This window comes from Hordeum vulgare, chromosome 2H (assembly GCF_904849725.1).
Source record: "Hordeum vulgare subsp. vulgare chromosome 2H, MorexV3_pseudomolecules_assembly, whole genome shotgun sequence".
NCBI classification, from domain to species: domain Eukaryota; kingdom Viridiplantae; phylum Streptophyta; class Magnoliopsida; order Poales; family Poaceae; genus Hordeum; species Hordeum vulgare.
The window spans coordinates 623,860,016-623,883,144 of record NC_058519.1 but is presented as its reverse complement, the minus strand read 5'-3'; the positions used below and the strand labels follow the sequence as shown (position 1 = coordinate 623,883,144).

At 48.5% G+C, this 23,129-nt stretch overlaps 1 protein-coding gene across 1 annotated transcript; it reads left to right on the top strand.

Moving 5' to 3' along the window:
- Window positions 1-10,054: 10,054 nt before the first annotated feature.
- Window positions 10,055-12,398, top strand: LOC123430928 (probable folate-biopterin transporter 2). The gene is made up of 5 exons (XM_045114756.1): window positions 10,055-10,613; window positions 10,717-10,976; window positions 11,054-11,149; window positions 11,241-11,411; window positions 11,502-12,398. Exons 1-5 carry the CDS (start codon window positions 10,223-10,225, stop codon window positions 12,168-12,170), a joined length of 1,587 nt encoding a protein of 528 aa, XP_044970691.1. The 5' UTR covers window positions 10,055-10,222; the 3' UTR covers window positions 12,171-12,398.
- Window positions 12,399-23,129: the final 10,731 nt, after the last annotated feature.

Sequence of the window (23,129 nt, the reverse complement as noted above, 5' to 3'; positions counted from 1 at the left end):
TGGAGCTAAATTACCTAATTATGTCTTCTTGGAGCTAAATGGGATAATTATCTCATTTTAGAGGAAACCAAGCTAAGTTTGGAGGAGAAACTTACCGTAGTGGTGGTCAAGGAGGAGAAACACCACGGTTGCTTGCGGCGGCTTCGTTTGGAGACGGTTGCCCTGGAGAAGGGTCGTGCGATGCCGCTCGGGAGTTATTCTGCAGAAAAGATATTTTGCAATGTCTCAGTTAGCATGATGACACTCAATTATTAATACTAGTTTATAATGAAACTCACCGTGCCAATCAAAGAGAAGACGGGCATCGGCGGATGGACTTGACCGCTCTTCTCGCACAGACCCTGAAGAGTGGGTCGTATTAGTTAGTATTGAAACAGACATTACACACATGATTTGGCTAATGTGAAAAAAAACATACCACAAAAATCTCGTACAGGGCCCGTTGACCCGCCTCATTCCGGGCCCTCTCCTCCTCAAGCAATCGTGCCATGGTCTGGTCCCTCTCATCAAGAGCAGCCTAAAGAGCAGCCTGGCTTGCCAATCTCTCTTTCTCAAGAGCAGCCTGGTTTGCCGCTCTCTCTTTCTGAAGAGCAGCCTGAAACACCATTCCTCGTTACCACAGTAATGATCTATGGTGACACACATAATGAAATGGATGAAAGTGTTCTTAGTCCGTACAACTAACCTCGATGGCAAGTTCGACTGGCCGTGGACGACGCGTTATCTCAGGACAGATGCTCGACTGGCGCGCCTTGATCTCCGGAAGAGTGAGTGGACAACGTATTATCCCATCTCCAATGGCTATCGAGCCATGGGGCCTCCCGCCACCAGATATCATCACCAACTCTGGATCCAAAGGTTCCTGGCTAGGGTTAAAGTCATCCCCTTTCGTAGCCTTCCCCGCGTCCCTGTATGCCACGGGCTTCTGGTGGGATGATATGTTGGTGAAGTTATTGGGATCATCCAGGTCAGACTCAGAGAATGCCTTCGCCTTCTTGTACGAGGCAGTATGGGCCATGCCATAAAGGTCGTACAAGTGTGGCATCTCAGTCTTATTGTCATGCGCCTAAAAGAGAGGAACAAAATATTAGCATCAAGAATGAATTGCATGAATCATGAAGAAAATCACATACCCAGTTTCGTCCAAACTGAAGTAAGTTGACATTGCCTTGATGGTGTGGCACACCAACCATTTGGCTACGCCGATCCTTCGCATTCTCGTGGATGGCTCGCCAGCTGCCTGTGCACCACTCATCAACCAACGTCTCCCAACAATCCATCTTATCCGCACACCATCTCGGAGGCACCTGTAAGTTATTAGAAAGAATTTTCAGCGCTACGCCTATGAATGAAATCAAGAAAACTACGTAGAAGGACTTAAGAATAGGTAATTACCTTCATGTATTGCTCCTTCTTCAGAAACTTTCTGCGGCAATCCTTCTTCTGCTTCTTAATACCACGCTGGCGTAGTAATCTCGAATAGCCTGCGGCCGAGCCTCGTGGCGCAAGTTCTGTAGTAACCGCCTACACTCGACCTCGAGAACCCTGGCCTCCTCCTCCTCATATCCATACTCGCACCTATAGAAGGTCTGCAATCAAACGTGAAAACACCGATTAGTACAATAATTAGCTATATTGTTAATTTTAGATTCTGTAAAAGGATAATTTACCCAAAAGCTCTTGATCACCATCTCGGCCCTCGTGTGGCACAAGACACCATCTATAATCTCCTCCGGCGGGGCCTGCGCAGCCTGGTAGTGCTCCCAGGTAAATCCTAGTGTAGGAACCTGACCCTCACCAGGCAACGTGACAAACCCCGGGAAATTTGTCCGGCAAAGCACACCAAGGAAGGAGTTCGGCCTGCGGACTCCAAGAGGGTGTACCCATCCCCTGCAGTATGATAAGGTCAGCGCATTAGATATTTGAACAAACTTGAAGGCAAAAGCTAAAAAAAGGGTAAATGTACTTACCTATCTCCTTCAGGTTTAATCACCGGCCTCTGCTCGCGGGTAGCCGGGGCGACCGGGAGACGTGTACTACCATGCTTGTACACGGTGGCCCCGTCCACCTGCACATCGCCCTCACTATCCCTAAGCTCATCCCCGCCATCCCCGCCCCCTGAGCCACCCGGACCCTCGGTCCAATCCGGCAACTCGATACGATCCGGCCAAGGCTCCCATCCGGGCCTCTCCACGTCGGGTGAAGCCTCCGGAACTGTAGTCTCCTCCGGCTGCTCCTGGGCCGAATGCACCTCGACCCGAGGCTGCTCCTGGACCGGAGTCTCATGGGACGAATGCCCGTGAACACCAGGCTCCTGGACCGGAGTCCCCGTAGCCTCCTCCACAAACGGGTCGACCATACTAGTCCTATGCTCGGGTGAATGAGCTGTTGGTGGTGGTGAGGACGGCTCAACAGTCCTCCTGAATCTTCCTCGGCCACCACCTCTCCCTGTACCCTTCCACTTCTTCCCTACCCGACCAACACCTCACCCAGTGGGCAATGCCACCGGCGAAGAAGAACCCACGACTGGTGTCGAAAGACTGTCTGCCAAGGCTCTACGGAGAGATAGGGGTGGAAGGGAAGTACCACCCCTCGTGCGGGGCGCCTGGGAAGAACCCGTCGAGCACTCTGGACCCGCGCCCACCATCTTTCAACACCTGCCATGATAAAGATTAAAAGAAATTAGTACAACATAAAAAAAATTAATGACTGACATGAATAATAATATGTACATGAATAATAAAGATTAAAATATATATAATTTAAGTTGTGAATCTTACAAACTAATAATCATCATCAATAAATGCATCATCATCATCACTATCACGCATGTCTTCATGAATGACGTGCTCATCGGGTTCAACGACGTGAAGTCGTGAAAGGCTTTCCTTTAATCGTTGAAGCATTGACAGGTCATCCGCATCAGTAACCTCTACGAGTTCCAGGTCTTCTGGTTCCGGCTTAGGGCTGGAGTCGGATTCATTGTCGCTGTCTACTTCCATGTTCTTGGATGAAGCAGGGCGGTTCTTGAAACGTTTCTTGGAAAGACGTGTTTCTTGGAAGAATTCTCCATCATATGTGTCTGGGTTAATGTGAGGTTCATAATCCTGTTCATTTGGGAGAGGTGGTCTGACATGTGGCGGCACTTCATAAACAACATACCAACCTTCCAGATTCTTATCCGTTTGGCATGCCCACGGTAGATAGAAAACTTGGGTCTCCTGTTGAGCCGTATATATAGACATCGGGAACATCTAAATGGGTGTTTGGATTGATTTCGACTAGTCCTATATGTTCATGAGTCCTTCTAGTCTTTTTCGGCTGGAACCAATAACATTTGAAGACTGCGACGTTCGGTGGGTCTTCACCATAGAATTGAAGTTCATAAATTGCTTCAACTCTTCCATAATACTCGATAACACCTTCGCCGATAGCAGAGACACCACAATTTGTAGATTTCCGGTCGGGCATAGATAGCTCTTTGCCAAAGGTACGAAAGAGACACCCGTTGATGTTGTATTTCTCAAATGAACGGATCTTATAGTCAAAATCATTAGCGACTTGTCTCAATTCGGTGTCCATAGCCTCTGAATTAGCCTACAAGTTTAATACGAAACGGTTGTTGCATTAGCCGCAAGTTAGACCAAGAATGAAATGGTCCATTATTGATAATTACCGTTTGTTTGAACCAAGAGATGAAACCGGGATAGCCGCCTCCTGTCTTTGACAGAAGCTCATACTCTTCGACGGAATCATTTTCGATCACCGCTCCATCCGAGAATTTGACGACGTAACGGCTGTTTGAAATATCCGGGAATAAGAGCAGTTCAAATGAATTAGAAGTTACGGGAAAATGTGTCGAGAACTCACTCGATGTACGGCCGCACTTCTGTTAGGTTGTTGAAGATATACAACGAAATGTTCCGCCATTCTTCGATATCCAACGTTATTGGTTTCGAAGCACCGGCTGGTGCGAGCTTCCCTTTGAATAGGCTGAGGTTGGACCCACCTTTTTTAGGGTCTCCATCATTGTGCCGAGGCTTCGGATTATGCAAATGATGATTTTTGGCTTCGTAGTGTGATGTCACAAAGTTTGCCACCTCCTCAGTAATGAATGCCTCAGCCATCGATGCTTCAATTCTACGCTTATTTTTACATTTAGCTCGAAGGGTCTTCTGCATCCTCTCAGTTGCATAGCACCAACGATCTTGCACGGGCCCACCCAATCTTGCCTCGGTCGGTAGATGTAAAATCAAATGCTGCATTGGATTAAAGAAGCCCGGTGGAAAGATCTTCTCTAACTTGCACAACAATTCCGGTGCAAACTCCTCCATGTCTTCTACCACGCCAGGCGACAATTCTTTCGCACAAAGAACACGGAAGAAATAGCTCAGCTCCGCCAGTACTAGCCATTCATCCTCAGGAATAAAGCCACGTAACATCACCGACATTACCCGCTCTAGCCATATGTGCCAATCATGACTCTTGAGACCAAAGATTTTTAATTTTTCAAGACTCGCTCCCCTCTTTAGATTCGCTGCATACCCATCGGGGAACATCAAGTGCATTTTGACCCACAAGATAATTTCCCTCATAGCTGACCTTCCAAGATTGAACCAGGCCTTTGGCTTCGAGCACTTCTGCTTTCCTTTGCCTTCTCGCATGTTTTGTAACGGTCTATGACATAGTGTCTCTTGATCGACTCTAGCCTTAATATTATCCTTTGTCTTCCCATCTATGTCGAACAATGTACCAAAAATAGCCTCTCCGATATTCTTTTCAGTGTGCATCATGTCAATATTGTGTGGAAGAAGGAGGTCTTTGAAGTAAGTTAGATCCCAGAAGAATGGCTTGTGAGTCCAGGCATGTTTTGAATTATACCCCTTGAAATACCCTGGACGCTCTGGATCAGGCTCGAGGGCATTTAACTGATCCAGGATCTGTTGGCCTGTGAACGCAGGTGGTGCCAAGTTTTTGACAACTTTACCTTTGGTAAAGTTCTTCTTGTCTTTTCTGAACTGATGGTCAGGATCCAGGAACTGTCTATGCAAGTCAAAGCAAGAATATTTCCGACCCTCCTGCAACCAATGAAACTGAAGAGCTGCCTTGCATTGGGGGCACGGGAACCTTCCATGCACACACCATCGAGAGAATAGCGCATACGCTGGCAAGTCATGCATAGAGTACATGTACCACACATGCATTTTGAAGTTTTCTTTTCTAGCGGCATCGTATGTCTTGACCCCATTTTCCCAAGCTTCTTCCAATTCATCCTTAAGAGGTTGCAGGTACACATTCATATTCTTCCCCGGATAATTGGGCCCTGGAATTATCAACGTCAGAAATATGTTCTTTCTTTGCATAATCTGTCCGGGGGGAAATTGAGTGGAATGACAAATACATGCCAACAACTGTATTGGGTTGCCGTCATGCCGAAGGGATTAAAACCATCCGTGGCGGCGCAGACTCGAGGATTCCTTGGATCTGCCGCTTTATCCTGATGCAATCCATCGAAATGTTTCCACGCTTCCCCATCCGATGTGTGTACCATCATATTATTCCCATCCGCATCTAGTTCGGTTCTTTTGCCCAATTTGTGTCATGTCATCTGTCTGGCTGTCTCTTCGACCATGAAAAGACATTGAAGTCTTGGTACGATTGGCATATACCGAAGAACACTAACTGTGATTTTGGTCTGCCTCTTCTCACCCATACCGTTGTCTACCACAAGATACATGCAAGACTCGCAATTGGGACAATAGTCCAAGTGTGCATACTCCTTCCTAAATAAGACACATCCTTTCTCACATGCATCTATCTTCTCATAGGGCATCTTAAGTACACGAAGTATTTTGTCCGACTGGTACAGGTTTGCAGACATGACATGGCCTTTGGGTAGGAAACGTCCAAATAGTGTCATCAACGCGTCGTAGCATTCTCTTCCCAAGTTGAACTGAGCCTTCAAAGCCATTACTTGTGCAATTGCATCCAGCTGACAGAGCTCAGTGTGCTCATGGAGAGGACGTTTTGAAGACTCCAACATTTCATAAAAGGCCATTGCAGATTCCTCCATCTCATCTTCCGAATCCCGAGCATCATAAAAGTCTTGCACCATGTCTTCGATCCCGGTACCATGCTCGTCCGTGCGACGACGGACCACCTCAGCTCTTGTGCGTTGTATGGACTCACCATGAAATATCCACACCATATAATTAGGCTTAAAACCCCTCCTCTGCAGGTGTTTAATCATTACAGCCTTTGTCGTCTTTTTATAGTTGTCGCATCCAGGACAGGGGCAATAGTTTCTTTCCTGGTCATTTGCGAATGCGGCTTTCATAAATTCCTTTGTTTTTAAAAACCATTCTTTCGTCATCTCTTTCTGACTAGGGTGACCGGTATACATCCACGCACGATCACTCATCTTGCGTAGCTACTAAAGACAGAAGAAATATATTTATATATAATTTATCATTTATATTCATCGGTTAATCAGGTTCGCCATTTTTGTTACGTCGAGGCAACCTACACGCTAATAGGTAAAGATAGGTCCTAATGCCACCTGAGTATGTGTAGATTGGGTTCGTTTTCACATGCTCTGCTCCGGATCCAACGCACAATTTCGGCAGCACCTCCCCGCTGTTCTCTTGATACACGTCTCCGCAATAAACAGATAGGATGTGCATCCGGAGAACAACAGGGAGGCACTGACAAAATTCCGCATCGGATCCAGAGCACAGCATACGGGAAAACGAACCCAATCTACACATACTCGGGCTGTCCATGGATAATGTTGGACAATTCGAAAGGATGACGGTTATAAATATGCAAAGACATGCATATTTATAGATGTCGCCCTTTCGAACGGGAGACGCATACTGGTCACGCATACTGATAAATTAATTGAATTACCTAAGTCTAGAAAGTTTCATCCGGAAACCGAGCCACAGTAAATGAAGGGGCAGGGAGGTGATGAAATTTGTACCGACCCACGAATGCAGGGACGGAGCTCGTACAACGCACGGGCAGGTCTTCGCACAGCAGACCTCACAGCGACGAGACAACTATCACATGTAAATCCACTCGATCAACACAAATATTCCAATTATGTCATTTTAGAGGAAAACAAGCTAAGTATATAATATTCATGAGCTAACCAAGGTTCTTATGCCATTTTGAAGTTATTATGGCATTTTGGAGCTAAATGGGCTAATTATGTCATTGTTGCGGAAATTAAAGGAAGGATAATATGAAAGAGGAGAAGAAAGAGGAGGAGGAGGAGAAGAAGAAGAAATCAAGAAGAAGGAGGAGAAGGAGGAGAAGGAGGAGGAGGAGAAGGACTAGAAGGTCCTTGGCCTTCTCCTCCTCGTCCTCCTCCTCCTCCTCCTTCTCCTTCTTCTCTTCTTCTTCTTCTCTTCTTCTTCTTCTTCTTTCTTTTCATTTTGCCTATTTCTTCTCCTCTTCTCCTCTTGTTGGGGCTAAATTACCTAATTATGTCTTTTTGAGCTAAATGGGCTAATTATCCCATTTTAGAGGAAAACAAGCTAAGTATATAATATTAATGAGCTAACCAAGGTTCTGATGCCATTTTGAGCTTATTATGGTATTTTGGAGCTAAATGGGCTAATTATGTCATTGTTGGGTTAATTAAAGCAAGGATAATATGAAAGAGGAGAAGAATGAGGAGGAGGAGGAGAAGAAGAAGAAATCAAGAAGAAGGAGGAGGAGGAGGAGAAGGAGGAGGAGGAGAAGGATAGAAGGTCCTTGGCCTTCTCCTCCTCCTCCTCCTCCTTCTCCTTCTTCTCTTCTTCTTCTTCTTCTTCTTCTTCTTCTTCTTCTTCTTCTTCTTCTTTCTTTTCATTTTGCCTATTTCTTCTCCTCTTCTCCTCTTGTTGGAGCTAAATTACCTAATTATGTCTTTTTTGAGCTAAATGGGCTAATTATTCCATTTTAGAGGAAAACTAGCTAAGTATATAATATTAGTGAGCTAACCAAGGTTCTTATGCCATTTTGAGCTTATTATGGTATTTTGGAGCTAAATGGGCTAATTATGTCATTGTTGGGTTAATTACCCTCGTGCATGGACATGCACCTACCACGCAAAGTTCGCAGGTCCAGAAGTTGCCCTTTTGGTCCAGAGGACTTTCCAGGTTACCTATACTACTTTTCAGGTTATATAAAACTTTTCGATATTTTCTACATTTGAGGATGGCAATATTATTTAAGTTGTCCTGTTTTGCTCCGGTACCAATAAATATAGACGATACATTATTTTGACAGACTTGATTTCAACAAAAGAACATGTGATCTTGTTTGAAGTAGTCTTGAACCTAAGCAATAATGATGGGCGAATAAACTAACAGAATCTACCACTAAATCTACTAATTAACTAACAGAATCTACCACTAAAACTACTAATTAATTCCAAAAAACTAAATACCAAACATGTGATCTTTTTTTGTCTTCTCCTCCTCCTATTCTTCTTCTTCTTCTTCTTCTCCTCCTCCTCTTCTTCTCCTCTTCTCCTCCTCCTCCTCTTCTTCTTCTTCCTATTCTTTCTAGTAAGCTAACTAACTAACTAACCTAACTAACCAAGCTAACTAAACCTATCGCTAAACCTAGATAGCACTAAACAACAAAAAAATAACAAAAACAGAATCTACCACTACTACAAAAACAGAATCTACCACTAAGTAACTAAAAAAGAATCTAGCTACCACTAAATACCAAACAATAAAAAATCAACTTCTTCTTCTTTTTTCTCTTCTTCTCCTTCTTATTTTCTTCTTCTCTTCTTCTTCTCTTCTTCTTTACTTCTTCTCCTTCTTAATTTTTTTCTTCTCTTCTTTTGATTTTTCTTCTTCTTCTCTTCTTCTTCTTCTTCTTCTTCTTCTTCTTCTTCTTCTTCTTCTTCTTCTTCTTCTTCTTCTTCTTCTTCTTCTTCTTCTTCTTTTTCTTCTCCTCCTCCTCCTCCTCCTACTCCTCTTCTTCTTCTCCTCTTCTTGTTCTCCTCCTCCTCCTCTTCTCCTCCTCCACCTAACTAACCAAGCTAACTAACTAACCTAACTAAATCTACCACTAAAACTACTAACAATAACAACTACTAAAACTACTAAAAAATAATAAAACTACTAAAAAATAATGCGGGTGGGGGGTGGGGGTGGGGGTGTGGGGGCTCACCGAGAGGGGCGGCTGTGGAGGGGCCGGGGTGTTGGGGGTGGCGAGGCGGCGCCGGGGGCGGCGGCGTGACGGTGGTGGGGCAGCGGCAGCGGGGGCGAGGTGGGGAGAGAGAGAGAGGGGCGGCGGCGGGGGCGACAGGGGCGGCAGTGGGGGCGACAGGGGCGATAGGGGCGGCGACGCGACGGGGGAGGCGGCGCGACGGTGGTGGCGGCGGCCGTTACAGAGAGAGGGGCGCGCGGGGTGGGGGGAGAGAGAGAGGGGCGGGCGGGGTGACCGTTACAGAGAGAGAGGGGCGGGGTGGGGGGGGGGGGGAAGGAGTCGTTAACGGTGTTAGAGCATTGCCGTCTGCCGGCGGACGGCAAAGAGTCTAGACTCTTTGTCGTCTGCCTCCGGACTCTTTGCCGTCCGCTAGCAGACGACAAAGGTCCGACTTCAGTTTGACCTAGCCACCCCGTGGTCAGGTGGGCCTATCTATATCTTTGTCGTCTGCCTCTGGACTCTTTGCCGTCCGCTAGCAGACGGCAAAGATGTGACAGATGGCAAAAAGACTGTATGCCATCAGCCTGTGCTTTGCCGTCTGTTTTGCTGAAGCTGACGGCAAAGACACTCTTTGTCATCAGCTAGCAGACAACAAAGACTAGACAGATGACAAAAAACTGTTTTCGAGTTGTGTAGAAGTAATTCGGGACGGATGGGTACTCTCTCTACGACTACGTCCTGAAGACAAGAGTTACAGTAACGATCTTTCTATTGAAAACCGCAGTACACGTCCCGCTCAAAAAAAAAACCGCAGTACACGTGACGACGTCGAAGCCTGAACCAGCTGCTGCATATAATATACTCTACCATTAAGACAAATGAAGTCAAACACTGGGAACAGGCGGATCAAGAAACCCATCCATCCTGATCCGTGCATTGTACCTGCGCATCCTCTCTGAACAGCAAGCAATGGCGGGGACCTTCATTGTTCCGGTCCAAATCATGGTGGTTTCTCAATAGATTCCAAAAAACCGCACAGCGAAAGGGAAGGAATCACTCTGCTCAGATGGAGCAGCTCCAACTCCAAGAAACACCCCAGGGAGATGGAAATCTCAAGGCCGCCCCAGATCCCGGATACGGGGACGGCAATGGCGGCTGCTTCGCTCCCAATGGCACCCTCCCCTGCGGCTGGCTCGGTCGTCTGTCCCGCGAGCTGCATTGGAGCTTCGTGCTCGCCGTCGTCGCCGTCTACGGCGCCTGCCAGGGCGTCGGCTCCTCGTTCGGCAGCGTCGCCGCGGGGTACTACTGGAAGGACGTGCAGCGCGTGCAGCCGGCCGCCTCGCAGTTCTACCAGGGCGTCGTCAACGTGCCCTGGGTCGTCAAGCCCCTCTGGGGCCTCTTCACCGACGTCGTCCCCGTCGCCGGCTACCGCCGCCGCCCGTACCTTCTCCTCGCAGGTGAGCCAAGCCAATGCTTTGCTTGCTATGGTCAACGTCGTTCTGAATCTGCTCTCCCTTCTTTAAGCTGTCCTGATCCATGTATTGTAACGAACCATGCAAGGCGTCATGGGCGTTTCGTCCATGCTCACGCTTGCTCTGCGCCGCACGCCGGCGATCGCACCGGCGTTGATGGCGTTCACGACGCAGGCCGCGGGCGCCGCCATAGCCGACGTCGTGGTGGACGCCATGGTCGCGCAGAACAGCATAAGCCACCCTCCGCTCGCCGCCGACATGCAGAGCCTGTGCGGGTATAGCTCCTCCGCCGGCGCATTGGTGGGGTACTCCATCAGCGGCCTCCTCGTCCACGCGATAGGCTCTCAGGTCTGAACTGAACATTTCCTGAGAAGATGGATGGTGTTTGTAGAAATTCAGCATATCGATTCCGATGTTCTTTTCAGGGTGCTCTTGGCTTGCTGAGCATCCCCTCCGTGCTCGTGTTTTCGGCCGGGATTCTTGTCAAGGAGGACAGGGCCAAGGATTTTGAGTACAACCAGGTGAGCTTAAGCTTCAGAAGCTACCAACTAAATACAGTTACGAACATGAATCACTCCCAAGTTTGTTACTGTAAATCTGTAATATATTCAGGTTCACAAGAAGTTCTATGAAGCAGTTGAATCAATGTGGGCAACATTGAAGTGCCCGCAAGTCTGGAGGCCGTGCGTTTACATGTTCTTGATGTTCGTGCTAAGCCCGGACATCCAAGGAGGGCTGTTCTACTGGTACACAGATTCCAGCACCGGACTCGCATTTTCCGAGGTATAATTTCTTTCTTCTACAAGAGTTCTTCAGATGCCAGCATTACAAGATCGACAAGAACTGATGGATGGGGCCTTCGATTTTGTGCAGGGATTCATCGGTCTCATCTACTCGATAGGCTCAGTCGGCTCGCTGCTCGGCGTCCTGCTCTACCAGAACATGCTCAAGGACTACCCGTTCCGTGGCCTGCTCCTATGGGGCCAGCTGCTAGGCTGCCTGTCGGGGATGATCGACCTGGTGCTGGTCACCAGGCTGAACCTGAGGATCGGCGTGCCGGACTACCTCTTCGCCGTGATCGACAACAGCGTCTCCCAGCTGATCGGCCAGCTGAAGTGGCTGCCGCTCCTCGTGCTCTGCTCCAAGCTCTGCCCTCTGGGCATCGAGGGCACCTTCTTCGCCCTGCTCATGTCCATCCAGAACCTCGGCCTGCTCATGTCCGCCTGGTGGGGTGGCCTCCTGCTGCACGCGCTGAGCGTCACGCGGACCGAGTTCGGGAACCTCTGGATGGCCGTGCTGGCGAGGAACGCCATGAGGCTGCTCCCGCTGGCATTCCTGTTCCTCGTGCCTCGCAGCGACCAGAACTCGACCATCCTTCCCGCGGAGATGCTGCTTGCGGACGGAGGTTCCGCGGGAAATGAAGTGAAACCTGGGTCGTCAGGTGTCGTCGAGTTCTCTGTCCTCCCCCGAGATGAAAATGGTGAAGTTGTTGAGGCTGAGGAAGAAGAAGTAGAGCTGACCCCGCTCATGGAGAAGAGCTGACGACTCACTGAAACGGCTGATAATATATCAAGGCAACCAATGAAACCGTCCATGAATATCTTGTACGTAGCTAGCAGTAGATGAAAAGATGGACAACCAATTCGTTAATTGTTCCTTCCTACAGATCAACCTCACCGCATCTGCGGCAACAATTGCACATTTCCGCCTAAGAGCAAACAAAAGATTGTACAATATTTAGCAACGAACATGTTTTCCTTTTCGTAAACAGCATTGGATTCCGTCGGCGTTTTGGTAATGATGGTATCCAGACCTGCCCGCCTGCGGCTCAGGGCTGGTCCACTTCATCAAGCAAGCTAACGGGCCCGACATCACTCAAGACAAAGCCCTCGTGAGGGTCAAGCCTCACGAGGAGGAACGACATCAAGACCCGCAAGGGGCCTCGTCAGGACCCCTCCGGAGCGGGAGATATTCCGATGCGAGGCCCGGCCTTAGGAGTCAAGGATGACGTAAGGGAAGAACAGGAGAGCAGCACACAGCGGGGCGACATAGTTTCCCCTTTAGTGCAAAGGAGGCATGGACGTACCAGAGGTTTCCAAGGCATCTTTAAAAGGTTTCCATTCTCGTGGAACAAGACCATGGCCGCCCGCCGGTAGGACGGACGTCATCTCTGAACCCGCCCTTGCAGCGCTGACAACCATTTTGCAAGCGAAGACCACTTTTGGACAGGGGAGCATGTTCCCCTGCCCCCCTTCGGAATTGGCCGTTGTGGGATCCCTTTCCGTCAAAACGATAAGTGAAGAGGACCGGGGCCGCCACTATATATAGAGGGTAGGTTACTTTGTAGAGGGGGACTCATTCATTCTCCCACGGGCACAACACCAAGCCTCCGGAGGCCCTCAAGAACATTGTACCAGTTCATCCACCCACCTCCAAGAGAGGCAATCCACCAAAGCAGGAGTAGGGTATTACGCTTCTCAGCGACCCGAACCTGGGTAAACTGCCGTGTTTTGTGCCTTCCTCACCATCGAGTGAGTTCATTGCCCCGTCCATCGAGTAGCGAGCAAGGCAAGGTTAGGCCGTGAGAGATTTTCGTACATGCCCCTGAGTTCGAATCTTTAGGGTTTTGCGGAGCACGAAAATCCGACATTTGACTCGCCAAGTAGGGGGCGTGTCGAGGTCCTCTGTGAGCTCCATCTTCCCTAGGCCCGCTGCTCCGATGACCGACGCCCAGAAAGCTTCTTCGAGCTTCATCGAGCTGGCCTCCAACCGTCATACCACAGCGGCCGCAACGTGTACCGGCGTTGTGGTACCAGGCGGCTCGTACCAGATCGCAACATCACCTCCACCGTCGAGACCACCCGCGCCACCCAGGCGCCCGGTGACTGGACGGCGCCATCGGCATACCCGACGCGCCGCATCAACTTGGCGGACCTCGGCGTGCACGACGTGTTGCAGATGGCGAGCGAGATGCTCCTCCAACGACCGACGCAAGGGGGCTTCGACACCTAGGCAGACCACATCTTGGAGCTGATCACCATCGCCTAGAAGGTCATCTGACCCCACTCTTCTTCAAGGCCGTAGGCACCGGTCCCCGAGCCTGCAAGCGACAGAGCCCCTCCTGCGCGGGGCGGGGCCGAGAGAGACGCGTCGCATGGTGCCCTTCTCCTCCTCCAGATTCCGGCGGCTGGCCTCGAGGCGCAGCATGCCAGCAACCACCAGAGGAGTGACGGAGAATGGTGGGACATTCGATGCACACACCGGCGCGCATCACCAAGACCAGGTCGGCCCCCGACAACCCGGAGCGGCCAGGCAGGAGCGCTCCCTCAGGCGTAGCCAGCAGCGGGCGGCGGAGGCGCCGGCGCGGGTGAACCACGGTGATGGAGACATGCTAGGACACCAAGGAAGGAGTCTGCACCGAGCAATGCCAGGGCCACCCAACTGCGGCAACAGGAACAAGCGACTTCGCACAAAGGTCCATCGCATGAATATCCTCGAGCAACACGGCCGGGGGGGTCCCCCTCTGCCGCCGAGAGGGACCGCCACCGTCGTGCTGTTGAACGGCTTTGGAGGTCGATCGAGCGCCTACATGGAGCCTTACGTACCGGAGTATGCGATACCACCTAACCCTCTCGACGAGGAAGAGCCTCAAGCATCCACCCTGGGCGCCTATTCTCCTTAGGAGTAAGGAACGCCCTGGAGGCCGCCAGCGCCCCTAAGCCGCGGGGCATGGCGCCGGCCGCCGCCCCCGCGGAGGAACTACGAAGAACCGGATCCCAGGCTTGAGGAGGGCAAGTCATATGAAGCGACGAGACATGAGTGGCGCGGGTCACCCGAGGCAACCATAGAGTTGGAGCAGGCGCCGAGGGCTGGGCTTCGCGAGGCGCCCCTCATATGCAAAGAAGTTATGCGAGGTAATTTTTTGGGTCCACTGCTCTAAGGAGTGCGTGCTGACCGCAGGAACTTCAGGTGTTCGCGGCATGCCACTGCCTATTATAACGTTTACTCATGTTTCTATAACTCCCGTTGCATCCATTCGGCGACCTAACATCTTGCCTTTCTTGCATCTTCGGGCGATCTATCGCCCCACTCGGGGGCTCCGGCCGGTGCGCGTCGCCCCGACGCGGGGACTAGGGAGGCCCCGCAGCTCCCTAGGGCGATACTCAACATGATGAAATGGGGGCCACATGAGCATTAAAGGGGGGACTCTTGAGCATCGCGCCTCACGGGCCTTACCGGTCACAAGGCCACCTGCCGCCCTTGATATCATCCACGGACATTCGGTCGTTATCAGGGGTGGCAGGGCTTGACTCCGTAGCTGAGATCGTCCATTCGGTCGCAAGCAACGGCGGTTGGGAAATGTGCGGGGCCGGATCCTAGCGACGCAGAGTCGCTTGAGCGTCAAAGGGGGGCTCCTGAGCGTCGAGCCTCAGGGGCCTTACCAGTCATAAGGCTGTTGGGGAACATCGCATGGGAAACAAAAAAAATTCCTACGCACACGCAATACCTATCCATGGTGATGATCATTTACGAGAGGGGAGAGTGAATCTACATACCCTTGTAGATCTCTTAGCGGAATCGTATATAACACAGTTGATGTAGTGGAACATCTTCGCAATTCAAATCGCAGCCCGTCCCACGATCTCATCATGATCCGTCCCGCGATCCCATCACGATCCATCCCGATCTAGTGCCAAACGGACGACACCTCCGCGTTCGGCACACGTACAGCTCGATGACGACCCCCGCCTTCTCGATCCAGCAAGAGAGATGGGGATATAGATGAGTTCTCTGGCAGCATGACGTCGCGCGCGGTGATGGTGATGATCTATTCCTGCAGGGCTTCGCCTAAGCACCGCAGAAATCCGATCTAGAGGAAGAACTACAAACTATAGGAGAGGGTAGCACGTGGCTGAAATTGTGCGTCTCAAAAACTCTCAATACCTCTAGTATATATAGGAGGAAGGGAGGGAGGAGGCAGCCTCAAACCCTCAAGGTTTGGCCGAAATTGGAGGTGGAGGAGTCCTACTCCACTCCTAGTAGGAGTAGGATTCCTCCTTTCCACTTGGAAACCCTTTCCATCTTTTCCACCTTTGGGTTTTTGCCTCTCAAACCTCATGGGCCTTAGTGGGAGCTTATGTGAGCCCACTAGGGGCTGGTTTGTATCGTCCCACACCCCATAAGGCCCATCGGGGCGTGAAACCCTGATACGTCTCAAACGTATCTATAACTTTTGATCGTTTCATGTTGTTATCTTGTCAACTTTGGATGTTTTATGTACCTTTTATATCTTTTTTGGGACTAACTTATTAATTCAGTGCCAAGTGCCAGTTCCTGTTTTTTTCTGTGTTTTTGACTCTTTTCATATCTGATTTTGGAACGGAGTCCAAACGGAATAAAATCCCCGAAATAAAATTTTCCAGAATGGAAGAAGATCAGGGGACTTGAGGGCCAAGGCAGGAGAGACACAGGGGGCCCACAAGCCCTGTATCCGCCAGCAGGGGCGGCGGCTACCAGGCTCTTGGCCTCCCTGGAGCCCCCCTGCCCTAGCTCTTTCGCTTATATATTCCCTAAAATCCAGAAAAAAATCAGGGCAACCACGAAAACACTTTTCCACCACCGCAAGCTTCCGTTTCCGCGAGATCTCATCTGAAGACCCTTCCCGGTGCCCTGCCGGAGGGGACTTTGGAGTTGGAGGGCTTCTACATCAACATCATCGCCTCTCCAATGACTCGTGAGTAGTTCACTTCAGACCTATGGGTCCGTAGTTAGTAGCTAGATGACTTCTTCTCTCTCTTGGATCTTCAATACAAAGTTCTCCATGATCTTCATGGAGATCTATCCGATGTAATCCTCTTTGGCGGTGTGTTTGTCGAGATCCAATGAATTGTGGATTTGTGATCAGATTATCTATGATATATATTTGAGTCTTTGCTGATTTCTTATATGCATGATTTGATATCCTTGTAAGTCTCTCCGAGTCTTGGGTTTTGTTTGGCCAACTAGATCTATGATTCTTGCAATGGGAGAAGTGCTTGGTTTTGGGTTCATACCGTGTGGTGACCTTTCCCAGTGGCAGAAGGGGCAGCAAGGCACGCATCGTGTTGTTGCCATCAAGGGTAACAAGATGGGCTTTTATCGTAGATATGAGATTATCCATCTACATCATGTCATCTTGCTTAAGGCGTTACTCTGTTCTTTTGGACTTAATACACTATATGCATGCTGGATAGCGGTCGACGTGTGGAGTAATAGTAGTAGATGCAGAAAGTGTCGGTCTACTTGTTTTGGACGTGATGCCTATAGATATAATCATTGCCTTAGATAACGTCACGACTTTGCGCGGTTCTATCAATTGCTCGACAGTAATTCGTTCACCCACCGTCTACTTGCTTTCATGAGAGAAGCCACTAGTGAACACTATGGCCCCCGGGTCTATTCACAACTATCGTTTCCACTTTCGCTTTTACTTTACTTTGTTTCTTTTTTGCTTTTAGTTCTCACTTGGCAAACAATCTATAAGGGATTGACAACCCCTTCATAGCGTTGGGTGCAAGCTCTTTGTGTTTGTGCAGGTACTTGTGACAATCCTTCACTGGATCGATACCTTGGTTCTCAAAACTGAGGGAAATACTTACCGCCGCTGTGCTACATCATCCTTTCCGCTTCGAGGGAACACCAACGCAAGGCTCCAAGGCCACAGGGGAATCTTTTGCATATTTGCCAAGGAAGTCCCTAAAGGCGTAGCCGTAGCAGAAGGATTCCTGGTGCCGTTGCTGAGGAGTATCAAGACAAGAATAGTCTCCCGTTAACACGCTTGTTTCTGGCGCCGTTGGAAGGTCTTTTGTTGCAGTAGCAGTGCGCACCTGGGTTGGCGGGTGCCGGTAAGGTGCGTCCAGTGTGGGGAGGTGGACGATGAGTTCAAACGCGGTCGCGCTGCTGGAGTCCGCGATGCACGGCCAGGCGGAAATGGCAAAGAGGAAAGGGGAAGGCGAGGCGGGCTCAACAACATCCCTTGGCGTACGAGGAGGGCATGGCGGCGACGGTGAGAGTGAGGGGACGTAAGAAGGGGGCGGTCGTGTACACTGTGCGGCAATTGCGGCCTGCACACTGTTGTATGCAACGCATGTTGAAACAATCTGGCATGCACTCTCTTGTAGGTTCCTTTTTGTTTCCTTCCCACTTTGTTGCTTCTCATTTGCAGTTATTTTTCGTTTGAACAAGGGTGCTAGACGTGGATGGACAAACACCGGTGACTATGGACGGCGAGATTCAACGGTGTCGGGAGTGTGATGTGCAATTAGAGGAAATCGAGCACGGAAGGCGAGTTGTGGTGTGGTGCCGCTCGCCAGCAGTCTAGGTGTTGAACTCGAGTGCTCACCTGACCGAGAATGGTCTCTGCTACCTCCGAGGATAAGCTCGCCGATCTACCTGGTGAGGAGCGCTACAGCCTACAGCTGCAGTCGCCTCCGGGTCGTCCAAACCGGTCGCGGGTGGAACCGCGCCTCTCGGAACGGGAGCGCTTGGAAGATGCAGCCGAGGAGAGCTGCGCGATGACGACCCATCTGTGAGGCTGTGCCGGCCAAGCAGTCTTTGCACCAAAGTGGCATGGAACGGCCATGGTGACGCCTTCTCTGTCGGTCCGCTTTAGTGAAGGAGAGGGGCAAAGCCTCCCACAATCACCAAAGGGGAAAGACTCGCTGGGCGCGTCCTCTGCGACGCCTTGCATGGCCGTCGTCATGCCGCAGATGTGTAGAAGTACCTCTTTACCATTGACGGAGTCCTTGTCGTGGAAGAGGTCATGTTCCTCGCCGAGGTCGTCAGCTCAGGCGCCCCCGTCTACCTGGTCTAGCCCTGGCTGGTCTAATCTGATTTGTGTTTCGCTTTTGAGAAGTGCGTTTTGCGAGGACCGCATCGGCGCCCTCCCGGACCTCCTTCTCTTTATTCTTGACCAACTTCTCCTTCTCAATCTCTCCTCTCTGGTGCTCGGGATTCTGTAACCGCGCAAATGTCATTGTCCTTGTTGTCGGCGACGATGGCGGTGGCCCGGGAGCATGTGGAGAAAAACCGATGCTCTGGAATTATGTGCCCGATCTGCGGATCAACGAGCACTTTTGTCGATGACGCTCGAGCATGCTTTCGATGATCTGATTCGCCTCCGCGGCCAAACGGGATTGGATTTGCTTACTCTTCCATGGGCTGCGACGGGATACTTGAGAGCGGTGGGAATTTAGTGCAGTGGCGTGCGAGAGGAGGGGAACTTCGGAGAAAGTGGAGTGAGAGTGTCTAGCCTCAGAGGAGCGTGCTCTTAAATAGGCGAGGGGTGAGAGAATAGAATACTACTCCTACAGTCCTACTCTGGGTTTCCATATTTCCCTGCATCCATGATCGATATTAATATATTCTCCTTTTCCAAAAAGACCATGGAGTTATGGGTCAGAGGAAGTTTATAAATCAGGTGACCACACATGCATGGCCATTTTGGCTTCACCTCGTAGCACGTGCTTCTTCTTATGAAATTTTACCATTGTGGCGCATTAGATCTGGTTGTCCATGAACAAAAATTAGAAACGTCCATGCACTCGTTGCTTTCATCCGAGCCAGACTGGACAACTCCTTCCACCAGTGGCAAGCTAAAGCCCAGCCATCACTATGCCCAAATCAGGAGTAACACCAGGTTTTTACTAAAACCAGACTAGACAACTCCTTCCACGAGTGGCAAGCTAAAGCCCAGCCATCACCATGTCCAAATCAGGAGTAACACCAGGTTTTTACTAAACTAGTTAGCATCAGGAGCAGCTTTGTGCCCATTTAGAAGCAACATAACATCAGGAAATTAAGAGATGACATACGATAAACCAACAGAGTACCCATCAGATAGCAGAGTAGCAATGGAGCAGCGGTGTGCCGGGTGAGGCGGCCCCTAACGGTGTGAAATGCTGTTTGACAAGCATGAAAAAATGTTGTTTGACAAGCATGAAATACTTTGTGGCCATGAAACACTTGGTGACCACCGCCGCTAAAAACTGGAAGCCACCTCCTAACAAGCTGTGTCGCCTTGCTGGCTTCGAAGCCTCCAGCCCGTGCAGGAATAGTTTGAACAAGCAGTCACAAAATAGTTTGTGAAATGCTTTGCACGTGAGTCCAGAAGCAATTTTCAGATGATGATTTACCAATGGTAATGCATCAGCCCTGTCCTCAGGTCTTGCATCAGCCCTGTCCTCAGGTCTTTCTACTTCATAGTCAGTTGTATACAACGAAACATTCATTTTCTTGGCCTTCAAAAAGGTTCCGCATTAAAATACTAGTAAACAAGACATATAAAACTCAAAGGTGCAATATCTTACTTTCTGTGCTAACTTCTTCAAATACTCAACAGTCGCGTTATTCAAAGTTTTCAAATCATCATCACTGATATGATTTACTCGCGGAAAACTTTTATCATTTATGTCCTCAGTCACCAAGTCATAAAATAAGGCCTGCATGAGAAACAAGAGTTCATCAGATACAGTTTGCAAGTTTTCAAAGCCACTAATCCTCCCATGAACACCACTTACCGCCAGTATGCCCAAACAGCCCCCACACATTTTATTTTCGGACTTGTCCTTCTCGTCCTTCAACTGATTGATCTTATACTCATTGAGGGCTGCAATCGTAACGTCTCCGATAAGATCGCACCAGTTCATGTACTTGATCATCTCAAAAGTAACACCCTTGAAAATGCTTAAGAGTCGTCTATCCATGACTCTCACGCTACCTGGATTCAAGTAATGCCCAAAGGCATGCAAGATGAAGATGATGCAGTACTCTAGCGGGTCTATATTGTCATTCTGCAGCATCTCAAGAGCATCTTTACACTGAATTGATTTTCCAGATTTTGTGAAAGTTTTGTACCGCTGCGTATCGGCACGTGCAGCATCAGAATAAAAAACAATGACATGCTGACCATTGGGATAACCTAGAATTTTCTGAATGTAGGGTCTTATATCAATCGCCTCCTTGTTAATGGTAAACCTTTTGGATTTTTCATCCCATAAGCTTATCAGAAAAGCAACCAGCCTCTTTTCCAGTTGCCAACCCATGATTTTAAGTGCATTTTCCCACCCAGCGCCACTGATATGACGCAAAGCGTTACTCTTGTTTTGAATCGGGTACAAAACATCTCTGACAAAAATATAGGACGACCATTGAGTTATTGATTTTTCTTCGCTCTGCATTTAGAAAAGAACTGAATTAATAAACAAAAAAATGGTGCTAATTAAGTCATCTCTACTACTATTAAAAAAAGCAAACTTAAACTTCTCTAAATCCACCAAACTTTGTGTACCCAAACCAACCAGGACTCTTGCATTTTTTCATCTACTGAAGAGCATACAAAGAAAACATGAAACTGATCACATAAACATATGGTGCTTCCTTGAAAAGAATATGCAAACGCACAGCACAAACACGCATGCCGCACTACAAGAACATGCCAGCGCACTTAGAGGAACGTGCCCACTGAACAGTAAGCCAAAGCAAGTACTCGCGCATGTAGCCGCGTAAACTGAACTGTAACTGCGCTCAATGCCCGACATGACACTGCACGCACGGCCGCTGTGCACTACACTGCCACTCACATGTTGCTTCAGCAACAAAGGAGGAGAAATAAATTGGCGTTCAAGTTCATCTCACGCTTTAAGGAGAAGCTCAAGATATAGCCTCCCTGCTATCAGTTATATAGGAGGGTTAACGTTTTGATAGGCTGAGATCTCGTCAGCAGGTCAAGCTGCAAAATTAATTGATGATGAGTGGAAAACAGTGTAATCCTTAGAATTAGCGCAGAGTATTCCTTATCCATTATTTGAGGGGCTTTCCCAGTGGTATACCTATCTCTTCAGTAATTCAAGCTGCAATAGCACTCCTTCTCTGATTGTTTTTTTGAAAGGTACCCCTTGTCTGATCTTTGCTTACAAGAGACATTGTAATTAGCTAGGTAGATTAATACATGGTGTATCACTACATTATTTAAACCTTTTTAAAGTCAATTTCACAGTGTTATTTTTAATTTGCTCAACACCATTTTTACATTGTAATGTCTATTTTGCTCAACACGTGCGCTGCACGTGCACATATCATAAAATTTATTTTCAAAGTATATGTATTTGGTACTGAAGATGGAATTTTCAAGTACTCCAGATAGGGCTTCGATTTTATGATGGAGGGAGTAATTGGTGTCTCCTGAACTACAACAGTTCTAGGGAGTGACTAATGAACAGTCGTCTGTTTTTAAATTCATGTCAGGACGTTTTTTGTTCCAATAGCTGATTGACACGTGTCTAAGTATGTTTCTTTTCTTTCCTGCTTCATCAGTACAGAAAAACGTTTGTTTTCTTTCATGCTTCAGGTCAAAAATCTGCCCAAGCCTATTGGGCTCCTAGCGGACCCGTTAACACAAAAACGTGTAGGCTGCCCACCGAGCCCTGCCCACCACCCCTGTCTCTCACCTGTTTAGCGAACTGGGTTGGCCCCCGATCTCCAATCTCCCCACCCCAGTCCAAAGCCTTTTCGTCCCGATCACCTTCTTCTTCTGCAAGTAAAAGCTTTGTGCAGGGGCTGACGGGGGAGAAGACATGGATCCTTGCGATCCAGATCTGGGATACTTGGAGCCGCCGCATACTGACCATGCCCAAACTAAGGTACACCCCCTCTCGCCCCCACTAGTTGCATACTTTGCCTTACCAAAGAAATCTTTCAAAACTGTGAATAAAATCTGAAAATTCAGAGAAAGACATGTGCTATGTGTTCATATTTTACCTAGAAAAAAATGTAGGGGGTGACTGAATGTGACTGAATGTGTTCATATTTTACCTAGAAAAAAATAACTAGCAAAATAGGAACATGACTGAAAAAGTGCTAGCACAATCCTTGTATATACTCATAGCTCAAGAACTAAAAAATACCAAATCCTTGAAAAATCTGACAGGTGGAATCTACTGAAAAAATATAGAGAATGAATGATTGGACCCTGTAAAATATGATAGGTGGTAAAATAAAATGATTACAAGATTGGAATCTTACCTGCATAGAAAGAATGAAGACTGACATTGAGCAACTGAAAAAACTACACCCTCAGACTGTGGCCTCCATCCCCCGGAGCAAACAAGCAAAAGCTTATTCTTGTTAGTGTACTGAATTTCAGATAGTTGATAGAGTGAACAGTCACATAACTCAGGCTTAAAAAATTGAAAAAATGATGAATATCATGAGGGGAATGGAGCACATGGTGATACTAAAACTATGAAATTCAGATATTTAAATAGATCCAATTCAGGTTTACTACTATTACTAAAAACTGACATGCATAAAAAAATAGAAGAGACTAATGAGATACTGAGAAAACATGATTTGTTTTACAGAATACTGAATTTCCCCAGTTTGAACCATGCTAGTGTAATTGGATCTTTTGACAGAATACTGAATTTCAGATAGTTGATACAAGAAACAAATCACAATACTGAA

Bases quoted from the DNA above. Each gene is read 5' to 3' on its own strand.
- LOC123430928 (XM_045114756.1), top strand. From the start codon at position 10,223: ATGGAGCAGCTCCAACTCCAAGAAACACCCCAGGGAGATGGAAATCTC. The intron at 10,614-10,716 runs GTGAGCCAAGCC...GAACCATGCAAG, and splicing joins CCCGTACCTTCTCCTCGCAG to GCGTCATGGGCGTTTCGTCC. The intron at 11,412-11,501 runs GTATAATTTCTT...GATTTTGTGCAG, and splicing joins CCGGACTCGCATTTTCCGAG to GGATTCATCGGTCTCATCTA.